The sequence below is a fragment of the Bufo gargarizans genome, chromosome 1 (assembly GCF_014858855.1).
Source record: "Bufo gargarizans isolate SCDJY-AF-19 chromosome 1, ASM1485885v1, whole genome shotgun sequence".
Lineage (NCBI taxonomy): Eukaryota > Metazoa > Chordata > Amphibia > Anura > Bufonidae > Bufo > Bufo gargarizans.
In genome coordinates, this window is record NC_058080.1 from 399,313,225 (window position 1) to 399,328,443 (window position 15,219).

Genomic DNA, 15,219 nt, shown 5'->3' on the forward strand with positions numbered 1-15,219 from the left:
CCTGCCTTAGTAACTTGTCAAGTCTGTCACCAGACATCTGCGTGTAAATTCATTTATGACTGAAACAGCACAGAGGTACTCTGCACCATACCCACAGCAGGCTCGCTTGCATTTTCTTTAATAATTCTGCCCCCTGGCGTCACCCTCTGTTTCCTTTCTGCACCCTTTGCCTACAGTATCAGTTTAGCGGCTCGGAAGCCATTTTTTTGAAGCTCATGCAGTGCAGTCAGCATTCATAACGTTATAACTCTCGCTTCTGTAAAACAAGCTAGCTCCAGCCTCCGATTGGTCAGACTCCTCACGTGCGCCTATATACGCCAGGTGGTGACTGAAGGTGACAGGGAGCATTATCGATGTGCGCATGCGTAGAGCCGAGTGGCAGCGGGTATGTGGATTGGATGAGCGCTTTCTTTTTTTTTTTTCCCTCCTGGCAACCGGAAGTAAGTTGAATACAGCCCGCCCACAGCTGTCAGCAGCCGAGGTGGGGAATGAAATTTCCATAGAGGATGAATAGTGGCCACCGTGTGCTGGGTTAATGCTAACGGAGGCATGGCGGGCCGGGACGGAAGGTGAGAGGCCGGTATGACCGTCACACCCTGAGGTGGAGGCAGGAGACTCCAGTCATGACTGACATAAGATATTGTATTCCCATGTGGAGGACAGGCCTGCTGCTCAGGGAGGAGAAAGCAGAGCATGCATGCTGGGGGTTGTAGTGTGTGCAGCCTAGTCACGTGGCAGCTGGGCTTGTCCTTGACCCTGTAATCTCCCAGCTTTGGCAGGTGTTTCTTACTCTTTCCATTGGGAATGCTGGGCTGTAAGGGTATGCATAAGGCTCCACCCTGAGCTAAAAGGATTCTGACTGACCCCGTTATAAGGGTATGTCCACAGGTTTCTGCATGCAGTTTTGGAAGTGGATTATAAAACGAGAGACAGATAGGACTTCTCTTTTTTTTTTTTTATTCACTTCTCGTTTTGGTTTCCATCAGAAACCCTGACCGTGTGACTGCACCCTAAATCTGTGGGGTCCATTTGGGTTCTTCCGGTGCCGGTCATGTGTTGCATTAATCACAGCTTAAAGGGGTATTCCGATAGTTAAAACTTATCCCCAATTCACAGGATGGGTGATAACTATTAGATTGGTGAGGGCCCTACCGCTGGGACCAACATGACCAGGAGAACAGGGGCCCCTGCAATGAACGGAGTGACCAGTCAGGCATGCTTGCGGCCACTCCATTCATCTCTATGGGAATTTTGGCGCTAATAGAGCGCTGTACTCTGCTATGTCCAGAACTGCGCATGCGCCACCGGCCGCTCTGTTTATCTCCAGCTGTTGTAACGTGGACATGTGGCAGCTGTGGCCTATAACGTATCCATGTCGGATTGTCGTTAAGAGTCCATGCTCAGTCAGTGCATGTTTCGTCCTCTGTGTGCCATCTGTATCCCGTTATTTTCCATGGTCTATAAAAACCACTGACAGAACCTGGATGTCATCCTTGTTGTGTAAGGGGTTTTCATGGACCCATAGTCTTCAGTTAGTGTGTTTTGGTTATATTACAGACCAAAGTTGTGCGTGTCTGCGTGTTTCTCTTCTTTTTTCTTTTTTTTTTTTTCTTGACCGTGTGCAAATGTGTGGGCAAAAGTCGGAGGGTATGGGTGCTGTCTGTGGAGAACACTGCGCACGTCTGTGATTCACTCGTGTGGAGAAGGCCTTAGTTTGTCATTTTATTCAATGGCAAGTTTTTAGTTAAAAAAAAAATATATATAAAAATAATTAAAGAAGCTGGACAATCCCTTAAAAAATAACTGGGAAGTAGTTTTCTTTGCCAGCAGTTTACCGCGGTATTGGACACCTGCAGTTTACAGGTAATTGAAAGACAACTCAGATCTTGAGCTGAGGTAAGTAGAAAACCTCCCCTCTAGCGGTGTTGTTGTGTATACTGTACACAGAAATGTGCTGTGATCTTATCACTGCGCAAAAATTTTACTTGAGTGTTTTACAGCTTTTGACAACTAAAACCATACTGTCCGTCCGACAGGCCGCTATGTGAAGGGCAGCTATATACTGGGCACACTCGGACAAAGGCCTTATTCACACGTCCGTGAATCGCAGATCTCCACTGTCCATGTTTTCTGCACACAGAGCCATTGACTTTTCTGTGTTTTTTCACAATGCCGGAGAGTCTAGAGTTAGAGACCCCCCTAGGTATTACCACTGAGAGAGGATCTACTGTATCAGGGACCTTTGCTGCATTCCAGGCCGTATTGTCTCCATTTTTCAGTTTGGATGCCGATAGGGTGATCTGGTTCAAGAGGAGGTTGTCTAACAAGATCGTCTCTACCTTGTTGGCAAGCAAGACTATGGTAACAACTGAAAATGCCTTACAGTTTGGATAGGAGAGCTTTTGCTTTGTTTTTAGGTAGGAATCCTGTTGAATTATTGACAGATCTAATTATTATTTTTTTTTATCTCATACATTTTAGATTTCTATTGAGATTCTCACGCTAGATGACCTTGCTTGCCATCACTACTGCTAGGAGAGTCTTGGAGATTCAGGCCTTTTCTCCCTATAATGTGGTTTTAGAAGATAGAGTAATTATTAGACCTTTGCCGTCCTTTTTACAAAAGGTAGTTACAGATTTTTATAAGAATTTAGGTTATTTATTTTACCTTTTTGACTAAAGGGCAGAGAAGCCGGATGCTTCTCTCTCGCAGATATGTAGGGCGGCCACCTGGAGTTCCCCGCATATTTTTGTTTGCATCTACATTCTTATGCAGCCCTTGGGAGAAATGTGCTACAGAGTGAAATAGAAAACACATTTTAGAGGATAGGGTATATTTAGATTGCATTTAGTATTAGTATTAAAAAGTCCCAGGAGGAGGTTAAGGAAGTAATTTACCATATTGGATCCATTTTGTATTTGGGGCTTCAGTGCTTTTTTTCTGTTACTTTTCGCTACTTTCTTTATCTGTTTTCCGCACACCTCTGGGAGTCTTTTCCTTACAATCACTGAGGTGTGGTGGGGGTGTGGACAATTTTATCTTCTCCGGTTTCCTGTCTGTCAAGAAAAAACATTTACTGTATTTTTCGGACTGTAAGACACACTCCCTGAGGGAAGCACTGCGCGGCTGTACTCGCCCTCCCTGGTCGTCTTCTGGGCTCCTCTGTGCACTGTGTCCTGACTGCACGGAATAATTCGGTTTCAAAACGAGCACCCATGTGCAAGTAGCTGGTCTGCATTTTTCTTTAAACTCCAGTGAACAAAAATAAATCCCTCCTTATTGACAAAAATGCCACTAGCAAATAAGTTTCATATTTCCTATAGACTTTCAGCTACCAGATGGAGCTGTAGTTTTTACCAATACACAATGCCAAAATCTACAGGTGCAAAAAAGTGGAGGGGTTTAGTTATTTTTTTTTGTTTATATAGGGTCATTTATGGTGGGTTATGTAAATTCTGCCACCTCTTAGCCTTTGCAAAAAACAATTTTCAACATTTTTCAAAGTTCCCTTTAATGTTTTAAGTTTTGGTATACATTTAAAAATGTAGATAGTTTTAAGTACTTTTTAAGTACTTTTCTGTCAACATTAAGTAGGCATTAGGGCTAAATCTATTTACGGTAATCGATGTAATCAAGGCAAAAAAATCCTTGATGCAATTTCCCTGCATCGAGGATTCGTTTAAATCACATGACCACGGAGCGTAAGTGAAGTGAAGCTTCTCGCTCACCGATCCGTGGCCTCCCGACTCGGCACCACGCTGGCTGACCCTGTGTGTGACGTCAGGTCCCTCCCAATGCATGCTAGGATAAAGACGCGTCTTCTGTGGACTTCATGCGTCAGCGCACGCCGCACTGCCAGGAAAGGTAAGTATAAAGTCAACATGGAGGGGTTGATCTGATGGGAGTGGGGGACATGGTGGATGGCACAGAGGAACTGGGGAAGGGGGACGTCATGACAATCTGGATGGCATGGAGGGGCTGATGGCAGTGCCATCATGGGGGCACTGGGGGACATGGCATGGAGGGGCTGATCTGATGTAAGTGGGGGACATGGCAATGGATGGCATGGGGGTCTGGCTCTGATTGCAGCAAGGGAGGCTCTGATGGTGGCATGTGGGTCTGATTACGGGCTTGTGGCATGGGGGGACTGATTTGAGGGCAAAGCTGACTGACTTGGGAGAGGTCATCAAAATGCTATGTCACTGTGCATCATTTTTTGTCCGGATCCCCATTACAGTCAATAGGCATCCATCTATGACCGATGCAGCCAGTGAACTCCAGCAGTCTGATCCTTTACCGGAACAAACTGCCGGAGTTCACAACATAACCTTTGATCACATTGTGGCAGAAGAACAGCCTGCAGGAGTATACCATATTGGGTATAGCCGGATGCAACCAGCTATATGCTCACATTGACTATAATGTGGTCCAAGGCCATTTGGCCATGTTTCGGCATACATGCTGGGTATAGTCTGAGGCTGGGTTCACACCTGAGCGTTTTACAGCGCGTTCCTACGCGCTGTAAAACGCTCAACAAGGAGAAACCAATGCTTCCCTATGGGAATGGTTCTCACCTGGGCGTTTTACAGCGCGTACGAACGCGCTGTAAAACGCCCGACGCTCAAAAAAGTACATGAGCGACTTTGGGGCGTTTTGACGCGCGTTTGTGGCCATAGGACACTGTAGTCAATCACACAAACGCGCGTCAAACGCGCGTTTACTATTACCAAAAACGCGCATAAAAATGCGCGACAAAAACGCGCGTTTGCGCAACGCTCAAGTGTGAACCCAGCCTAAAGCATTTATTTATTTTGTCCGGCCAAAACCCAGCTTGAATGCTGTAGCAAGGTCGGGCCCCATTACAGTCAATCGCTTTAGCAGCCGGCAGTATCCGGCCATACCAGATACGGTACATTCTGGCTGACAGAATGTATGTTGCAGCTGTGAAAGAAGCCTTGTGTGTGCAATTATTTGCTATACCAATGTATAGAATGATAGATAGAATACTCTATTACTAAAATAATAGTTTACTGCAGCCCTAGTAGGCATATGAAAATTTCATAACACGTTAGTAGTGCGTGTGCATAAATGAGATACTACATAGTTAAAAATTGTCACTTTAAAACTTATTTTTTATTTTTTTATCTTTTATATAGAATCGTTGCATTTTAAAAACAATACAATAAAGCCGGAGCCACACAAACACCATTACATTTCATATTTCCCATAGCCTTTCAGCTGCAGCCGGCGGTTTTCCACAGAACTCTGCAAAAAATGTAAGTGCAGAAAAACACTGCTAAAACACATATGTAAATCCAGCCTTACAGAATTATTTTATAAAATGTTTATACATACTAGATTTTCAAAATCTGTCTTGGTACTTCAAAAGGTTTTCTGTTTTCTAGGCTTCTAATATTGATGACCGATCCTGAGGATAGCTCATCAATATCTCATTGCTGGGAGTCCGACACCCAGCATCCCCACTGGTCAACTGTTCCCTGAAAGTTCTGGTGTTGGAACTAGCACTTTGAATGGAGTTAGAAGCCCAGAGATATTCAAAGTGTAGTGGCCATGCCAGGTTACTACAGCTCGATTCCCATTATTACACCACATTGTGTCTGGCTCCATTCGAAGTGCTACTTCTGGCGGCTACAGGGAATTTGTGGGGGTGCAGGGTGTCCAATGCCCACCTATTGGTTATTGATGGCCTATCCTAAAGATAGGTTATCAATATAAGGGGGCCGGAAAACCCTTTTAAGGCCAAAACAGGCTCTGTTCTTAAGGCTGCATGCACATGACCGTTGTGTTTTGCAGTCCGCAAATCGTGGATCCGTAAAACACGGATGGCGTCCGTGTGTGGAACGGCACGGACAGCCTTTAATATAATTGCCTATTGTCCACAAAACATGGACAAGAATAGGACCGGTTACATTTTTTATTTTTTATTTTTTGCGGACAGCACACGGCCCCTTTGAATGGGTCTGCATCCGAGCCGCCAAAACTGCGGCTCGGATGCGGACCAAAACAACGGCCGTGTGCATGATGCCTAAGGGGGTTAAAGGCTATGTACACCTTTTGGGAGCATTTTATTATTATTGCAATGTATTGATTTTGAGCTGAAATTTTTATTTTTTTAAAAATGATCTTTATTAAAAATATGGCGTTTTATTTTTTTTCTGTACAGAGCTGACGTGCTCTAGTAGCACCCTTTGGATTTTCTGTCATCTAGGGAGCTGACTGGCTCCTTATCTCTGCTCTTTGCCCTCATAGCTCAGTTCTTATTTTAATGATGAGAATGTTGCTTAAATAAGTCTTTATGACCTTTTTAGTAATTTAGAGATAAGGTTTATTAGATGACCAGCACAAAGTGAATGTACCAGTCACACAGCTAGAGAAACAGTTAACTCTTTGTGACAGAACAGCCCAATATTTTTAATAAAGGCCAACTGAACAAATTATTTTTAGCCAAAAATTAGTAACCTGCAATCGTAAAAAAAATAAAAATTGCCTCCGAAGGTGTACATGGCCTTTTTAAAATGCTTTATTTGCTGTTTTCTATAGTTGTGTAATTTTATTTTGTGCTTATTAACAACTTATACAGCGATAAAAGGGACGTGTCGTGGACTTGTATCTTGTTGAGTCTCTTGACCTCACATGATCCAGCAACCTCTTATTTTTGCTTGGATTATCTGGTAGAGCAGATATGATTAGCATGAACTTTGGCACAAACTGAAGTGTTGCAATGTCTGCTTGTAGTTTCTTGCTGTACCCAGCCTGATGTCCGAAATATATACAGTAACTATTGAGAAGAGACCAATTTGGAACTTTTTCTTGGATTCACTCCCAGTTTTACTTGGTATTGTGGTGTAGCATCTGAAAAGAAAAAAACTGATGTGTGTTCCCTTTTCCTTTCTGGTATGTCCACACAGGACATCATTTACGACAAAGTTTGTAGAATAATCCACATTTTACATGTAGATCTTGTAGCTGATTTCTCCCTATATATTGCAAACAGTAAGATTTCTGATGAAATTTAAAGTCGGACGCACAGTTCCATTTTTATTATTCATATCAGGAATTTCGCATTGTTAGAATCTAATTCCAAAAGAAAAAAATCGGTGCATCATTGGGCCACACAGCCAGAACAGAACATTCATTATTCACTCCCCACTATGATCTAGAATTCAGTGGCTCTTAAAGGGGTTGTCCGGGTTCAGAGCTGAACCCGGACATATCCTTATTTTCACCCAGACAGCCCCCCTCTCATGCTCCGATGCGCTCCCTTGCCCTGCGCTAAATCGCTCAGGGCACGGTTTCTTTTGTTTTCAATAACACACTGCCGGGTGGAAACTTCTGCCCGGCAGTGTGTTCGGTGACGTCACCGGCTCTGAGGGGCGGGCTTTAGCTCTGCCCTAGCCGAGGTTCCTGGCAGCCCCATGGAGAGCTCCGGTACGTCACCGGATCGCCCAAAAATGCCTTTGCTCTGCGCAATTTAGCTGAACTGCTCCGATGCTCATGTCAGGGGGGCTGCTGGGGTGAAAATGGAGGGATGTCCGGGTTCAGCTCTGAACCTGGACAACCCCTTTAAAAGAGCAGTTCCTGCTTGGACAGATATTGGCGGGAGGGTTGGCTCATTTACTAACATCAGTTTGCCAATTTGTGGCGTAAAAAAAGTTGCAAGACTCCGTTTTTTTAAAACACTGGTGTGACAATATTTGCTGCACAGGGGTTGTCCAGTTGAGACTGCAGCGCTCGTATCACTGTTTACCTGCCCACTGTCAGCATTGCAGCTGCAAGCAATAGAATTGCTACTCCTCCATCCCGTTCACTTGAATAAGACTGAGTGTAACTCTCCTATTAAAGAGAATGGGACGGAGGAGCTGAAATTACACTGCTTGTCGCTGCAATATTACAGGCCAGTTAAGCTCCCTGCTGCGCTGTGCACGACTCGCAGCTCAGCAGGGAGGGTGTCAGAATCCCATTAGGGTGAATGGGACAAGGGATGAAAAGATCCCAGGTTCCAGCCCACTACGGGGGTGAATAGTTATTAAATAAAACGTTTTAAAAAAAATTTAGTTTAAATCACCCCCTTTCACAATTTTGCATATATTTTGGTTTTTAATTTTTAATATATATCTGGTATTGCCCGGTCCGAAAATATCTTTTATTAAAATATATTTACAAAAATCCCTTTGCGCCGTAACAGGAAAAAAAAAGTCGTACATGCCACAAAAATGGTACCAATAAAACTACATTCGTCCCGCAAATCCCTCATACAGCTCTATGGACGGAAAGTTATGGCTGTCAGAAAAGGGCGATGCAAAGAATTTATTTATTTTTTTAAGTAAAACAAAAAATAAATCTATACAAGTTTGGTATTGCCGTATTCGTATTGAGCCGCAGCATAGGAACGTCAAGTCATATATTTTTTTTTTTATTTAACCCCACAAAGATTTTTTTTCACATTTTTCGAATAACAGACACTGTAAGTTAAATGGTGCCCTTAAAAAAATGCAACTTATCCCTCAAAAAATAGGCCCTCATGGCTATATGAATGGAAATTTTAAAAAGTTATGGCTATTGGGAAATAAAAGCTAAACAAAAAAAAGGTACTTAAAGGGTTAAAATGCAGTGGACCTGTAATTTGGCACTTGTATTGATTATGTCAGTGACCTTTTATATGCAGCATGTTTGTCCTATAGCCAAAGCATATATTTACTGCCAGCTCAAATAGAACACTGCATATCAGATTATACAGATGTTTAGCTTTGTATTAAAATAAAGGTAAAATGATTTGGTCCCTTCCATTTTCTTGGGACATTTATTCTGAAAACCAAGATGTATTATACATTTGACTATTTCCAGGCTAATATGTCTCCCACCCATGAAAATGTTGGCTATACACTAAAGATAACGTGGTCTGTTACTTTTGTGATTGGTTTCCTTCCTTTTTTTTTTTTTTTTTATAGCAGTAGACCCTGACTCCTAATCAAGTAACCAGTGTTTAACGTTTTCCCATAAGTCAATAGTTCAAATGGTGTCAGGAAAATTAGTAATATATCTGACCTAAGAATGCCTCTGTCCCTTTATCCGAATCTTCTTCCTGCAATGATCAGTCTCAACTAAGGCCTCGTCCACATTTCTGTGTCAGTGAAAAAAAGCGTACGTGTTTCATCCGTAAAGATGTCCATTTTTACCATCCGTGTGTCATCCGTAATTCGATGACTTGTCAGCTAAAAATTAATTTCCAATGAATCTCCTATTAGTCTTCAGTGAAAAAGAGACCCACCACGGATGCCATCCATGGTCTGTCAGTGATTTTCACGGACCCATAAACTTCTATGGGTGTGCTTGATCCGCATCATGGATCAAAGTGGTGCATGTCTCCATGATTTTATTTTTTTATTGACCCAAAGTCAGTAAAAAAAAATACTGAAATGTAAACGGACACATTTAAATCAATGGGTACGTGTGCTGTTCGTGGAAAATTGCGGACAGCACACATCGGTGAAAAACTGAAATGTGGACGAGGCTAGGGCTGGGCGATATTGCCTAAAACCTATATCGCAATATAATTTGAAGAATGTGCTATATAACGATATATCAATTCATGATATATAATATTTTTTTCTGTATGTATACAAATTCCAACACTTTTCAAGAAATGTTTAAGATGTGCATTGTGTAACATCTTATTCCAAACAATGTAAAGCTGAAGTGTTAGTAAAACACACAATTGTTTAAAATAAAGTGCAAAATGTAAAAAAATAAACATTACATTTCTTCCTGCTGTCCTGATAACTTGGTTATATTGCACAAAAATAAAGCTGCACATATTTGAACTAAAAACCCTTCAAGTTCAACAGGTTTCTTTTCCATTAAAGGGAACCTGTCATCAACGTTATGCTGCCCATACTAACAGCAGAATAAAGTAGAGACAGGTGAGTTGATGTCAGTGGTCTGTTATTTACCAACATCACAATCATTGCAGACTGGGCCTGGAAAAGGCCCCTTTCACATGGGCGAGTATTCCGCGCGGATGCGATGCGCGAGTTGAACGCATTGCACCCGCACTGAATACCGACCCATTCATTTCTATGGGGCTGTTCACATGAGCGGTGATTTTCACGCATCACTTATGCGTTGTGTGAAAATCGCAGCATGCTCTATTTTGTGCGTTTTTCACGTAACAGAGTGCGGATGCGGTGAGATTTTCACGCATGGTTGCTAGGAGACGATCGGGATGGAGACCCGATCATTATTATTTTCCCTTATAACATAGTTATAAGGGAAAATAATAGCATTCTGAATACAGAATGCATAGTAAAATAGACCTGGAGGGGTTAAAAAAAAAAAAAAATCTAACTCTCCTTAGTCCACTTGATCGTGCTGCCCGGCATCTCTTCTGTCTCCTTTGCTGAACAGGACCTGTGGTGACGTCACTCCGGTCATCACATGATCGGTCATCACATGATCGTTTACCATGGGGATGGATCATGTGATGACCGGAGTGATGTCACCACAGGTCCTGTTCCTGCAATGAATGGTCACCACAGGTCCTGTTCAGCAAAGGAGACAGAAGAGATGCCGGGCTATGCGATCAAGTGGACTAAGGTGAGTTTTATTTTAATTTTTTAACCCCTCTAGCACTATTTTACTATACATTCTATATTCAGAATGCTATTATTATTTTCCATTATAACCATGTTATAAGGGAAAATAATACAATCTACAGACTGATTCCAAGCCCGAACTTCTGTGAAGAAGTTCGGGTACCAAGCATGCGCGATTTTTCTCACGCGAGTGCAAAACGCATTACAATGTTTTGCACTCACGCGGAAAAATCGCGGGTGTTCCCGCACATTTTCCCGCAACGCCCGTCTGAAAAAGGCCAAAGAGTCCCGGCCACCTGAGAAGAGTCCTGGTTATTCATGGCCATTTCGCCAGCATAAAGTTGATGAAAGTTTCCCTTTAAATATAGAACAACAAATTTTAAACTTGCAAAGCCTGCACATATTTGAACTAAAAACACTTCACGTTCAACAGGTTTCTTTGCCGTTAAAAGGAACCTGTCATCACCTTTATGCTGTCCCTACTAACTGCAGCATAAACTCGAGACAGGGGAGTTGATTTCAGCAGTCTGTCATTTATAAGTTAAAAGTAAGTGGTTGCCGAGAACCAACCTTGTGATAATCATTGCAGACTGGGCCTGGAAAAGAGTCCCGGCCACCTGAGAAGAGTCATGGTTATTCATGGATTCCTGCTCTCCTGCCCACCTGCTGATGACAGTCTTCTACTGGGTTTTCTCCCTTTCCCTCTAGGAGAGAACTGCCAATCATCAGCAGGTGGGCAGGAGAGCAGGAATTCATGAATAACCAGGACTCTTCTCTGGTAGATGTGACTCTTCTCAAGGCCTGGGCTGCAATGATTATGATGCTGTTTCTCAGCAACCACTTACATTTAGCTCATTGACACACCACAGAAATCAGAATTTGTCACTATATTATGCTGCCCTCTAGGTCGGCCTAAAGCTGTAAATATACAACAAATTTGTTTGCAATATGTAGTGCAAACGAACATGACTGAACAACATCAGTGCTTATGCTCCTTTCATGCCGTGATTAAACTTCTTGCACATCAAGAAGGTTTTTTGCCAGGAACACAAGTTTGTCCACGGTCTCGGGCTTCAGTGCAGATCGGTGGCATGTTACTATATTGCCACTGGTTTCTGAGGGGGCACTCACGGCAGTAATACAAAAGTATTTCTTGGCTAGGCTTGCCACCCTGGGAAAATTAGCCTGGTTCAGCCTCCACCACGCCAGTGGGTCAGCTTCTCCTTCTACATCCAGTGCCTGCAGGTAACTCTAACCCTAAGTTCACACCTGAGCGTTTTACAGCGCGTTCAAACGCGCTGTAAAACGCTCCACATGAAAACCAATGCTTCCCTATGGGAATGGTTCTCACCTGGGCGTTTTACAGCGCGTACAATCGCGCTGTAAAACGCCCGATGCATAATCAAGTTCTTGAGCTTCTTTGGGGCGTTTTGACGCGCGTTTGTGGCCATAGGACACTGCAGTCAATCACACAAACGCGCGTCAATCGCGCGTTTACTATTACAAAAAACGCGCATAAAAACGCTGGGCTAGGCTGAGCAGATGCATTTTTGAAAAAGCTGCCCAGACTTCGTTTACTCCTCTTGGGTTCTCTGGGCTTCTCCATCAGCTCCTGTGCTTGTGTGTGATGGTGGTGACTCAGCTTACGTCTCTAGCAGTGCCTGAATTTCTGCTGCTGCTTTTGTGAAGATTAACTCTCTTCAGTCATCTGCTATATATGATGATCTGAAGCATGGGTCGACAAAGGAGGCCATATCCAGGAGGTCGTCAGTTGTAGGGTCTGAGTACTTATCATTTAAATACTTGAGGATGGCTTTCCATGTCCTTCGTCAGGTCTGTGCCAATGTCGTCGTCATCAGCTAGAGGAAGAACTGTGGTGTTTAGAAGGTGGCGCACAGGTTTTACGACGCACTCGCATACTCTTCTCCAGACAGAGCATCTGTGAACTCCAACAGGGGATTGAGGGTCTTGTTCATAGATTCTAATACATCAATGTCCTGCCAAGTTGGTACCAGGTGCCTGCTACTTACCTTTCCTGCACGGTTGGCTGATGTCCGCAGGAGGCGAGACGGGCCACATCTTCTTCCCAGCATGCACTGGGAGGGACCTGACGTCACACAGTGTCAGCCAGCGTGCTGACGATGTGTGAACGCAAGGACCTGCAGCGTGGTACAGAGTCAAAAGGGAGCGGTGAGTGAGAAGCTTCTTCAATTCACTACCGATCCGTGGTCATTTATCACGATATAACTGAAATCTATATCGTCGGCCGAATTGATGATGATATAAACGTTAATATCGCCCACCGCTATACGAGGCCTATAGGTGGATTTACACAGCCCAATTATATGAACACTTGTTCCCGATTATCTGCTGGTGTAAAAGTGCCGCAGATCACCCGATTGTACGAGCAAAACGCTTGTTCATCGGGTAAAACAGTCTTTCATGCGGACACCTAAATCATGTCTGTACTTCTTAATGATATTTTGGGGTGTGTATGAATTTTTGATCACTTTTCATTCGTTTTTGGTGGGAGGTGTTGTGGACAAAAAACATCCTATTGATATGCCCCCAATGTCCAAGATGGAAATACCCCTTAAACTCTTAACATCCAGACCCCTGGGTATATGGAGAATTCCTGAACTGGAGACCAGCACTGACATTGAATTCCAATGTAGAAAAAAAAGCGATTTCACTCCTTTTAATAAAAGCAATCCTTTATTGTAAATGCATTAAAATCATGTTGTACAAAAGGATAAGAAAAAACAAACTGGCGTGTTTCGGACATAGTAATACTTGGTATGCCAGTTTTTTTTATTGATCTGTTTGAACACACATGTAAGAAAATTATGCGTGTACCAGAATGTAGTAGTTGATGGCAAGCAGCCCAGCAGCGTGTCAGACACGAAGTGATAGCCGGTAACCTCTTTGGCAGATCTCCAGTGTCAGATTTTGGCAGGTTTTTACTTTGTGACAATGTACTATATTTACTTTTCCATTAGTTATCTTTGATTGCGGTCACTTTATTGAATATATACACAGCTGTACTTCTTTTTTAACCAGTTTTTGTTAATTTTAGGTGACTTAAGACAGTTCCTATGTAAGGCATATCAACACTCCTAACATTGTGATGGATTCAGAAGCCCATGGAAAAAGGAAGAATGACTTGGTTCTCCCAACTGCGAAGCAAGACCTTATCCAACATACAGTAACTATCGGCGCTGGTAAACATTATGTGTGTGGCTACTGTGCTGCATTCACAAACATTGCAATCACCTTCCCCATCCAGAAGGTGCTGTTCCGGCAACAGCTTTATGGTTTAAGAATAAGGGATGCTATTAGACAGTTGGAGAAAGATGGGATTCATAACCTCTACCGCGGAATATTGCCGCCTCTCCTGCAGAAGACTACAACCCTTGCCCTAATGTTTGGTCTTTATGAAGACTTCTCCAGTCTTTTGTTAAGGCATACAAATTCTCCAGAGATAGTTACACGAAGCGTAGCAGCAATCCTTGCAGGAACTACAGAAGCTCTTCTCACGCCTTTTGAGAGAGTTCAGACTTTGCTTCAGGACTACAAACACCATGACCGATTTACAAATACTTTTCAGGCTTTCAAAGTGCTGCGACCCTATGGATTTAGGGAATACTACCGTGGCCTCGTCCCGATCTTGGTCCGGAATGGACCAAGCAACGCACTTTTCTTTGGCCTCCGCACCCCAATCAAGCAATCTTTGCCAGAAGCTAAAACCTACAGTGCTCATATAATAAATGACTTTATTTGTGGAGGACTGCTTGGAGCCATGTTGGGTATTCTCTTTTTCCCAATTAACGTGGTGAAAGCCCGTATGCAATCCCAGATCGGAGGGGAATTTACCTCTTTTGGGAAAGTGTTCATGACCATTTGGACAGAACGGGATGGGAAACTGACACACCTTTTTCGTGGTGCCCTTCTTAACTATAACCGATCCATATTATCCTGGGGTATCATCAATGCAACTTATGAGCTGCTGTTGAAACTGTTCTGACGTAGACATGGAGACCATGTCACATTTATGTGTTTTCCTTTACGCAAGGGATCAAATTGCCACAAAACCAAATGGTCTGTGCACACCACTAAAATTGCAATGGAACAAAACTTGTTTGAGCAGACAGTCGTCGGGTAAACACAAGTGCCTGTCTGTTCCTTTTTATTTATCAGTGACAGTCTTTTGCTTCCTGTGATATTACTATGTACATGCTTGATGTTGTATTTAACTTTAAGCCTGCACAAGAATTGAATTCACCTGTAGCTTACACAAGCCACATTTTTTAAATGTTGGATTTTCTCTGTAATCTCTACCTTAAATTTAAGTGAAATGTTGCCACTTTTATAAAATCTATAGTAAATGCCGCACACTGACAATTTCTTCTGAAATAGGTTGTTTAACTGTGTATTTTATCTGACAGTGTAGCTCATCAAATATGTATTGATTACATAACTAGTCTTTGTTCTGTTCCTACCCACTTTGGTTCGCAGTTGTGAATTGACTAAGGCTACTTTCACACTAGCGTTTTTGCTGGATCCGGCAGGGTTCAGCAAAAAACACTTCTGTTACTGATAATAGAA

The 15,219-nt window shown here is 42.9% G+C and overlaps 1 protein-coding gene across 4 annotated transcripts; it reads left to right on the top strand.

The window, feature by feature from the left end:
- Window positions 1–434: 434 nt before the first annotated feature.
- On the top strand, window positions 435–15,003 carry SLC25A51 (solute carrier family 25 member 51). Of its 4 annotated transcripts, XM_044270993.1 has the most exons (4): window positions 445–569; window positions 5,158–5,277; window positions 9,886–9,942; window positions 13,691–15,003. In XM_044270993.1, exon 4 carries the CDS (start codon window positions 13,742–13,744, stop codon window positions 14,636–14,638), a length of 897 nt encoding a protein of 298 aa, XP_044126928.1. In that variant the 5' UTR covers window positions 445–569; window positions 5,158–5,277; window positions 9,886–9,942; window positions 13,691–13,741; the 3' UTR covers window positions 14,639–15,003. The 4 variants fall into 4 exon arrangements, with proteins under 4 accessions (XP_044126910.1, XP_044126928.1, XP_044126905.1 ...); XM_044270970.1 differs by lacking the exon at window positions 9,886–9,942; XM_044270984.1 differs by lacking the exon at window positions 9,886–9,942 and having other exon boundaries at window positions 479–569; window positions 5,232–5,277.
- Window positions 15,004–15,219: the final 216 nt, after the last annotated feature.

Coding starts and splice junctions, on each gene's coding strand:
- SLC25A51 (XM_044270975.1), top strand. CDS start 13,742: ATGGATTCAGAAGCCCATGGAAAAAGGAAGAATGACTTGGTTCTCCCA.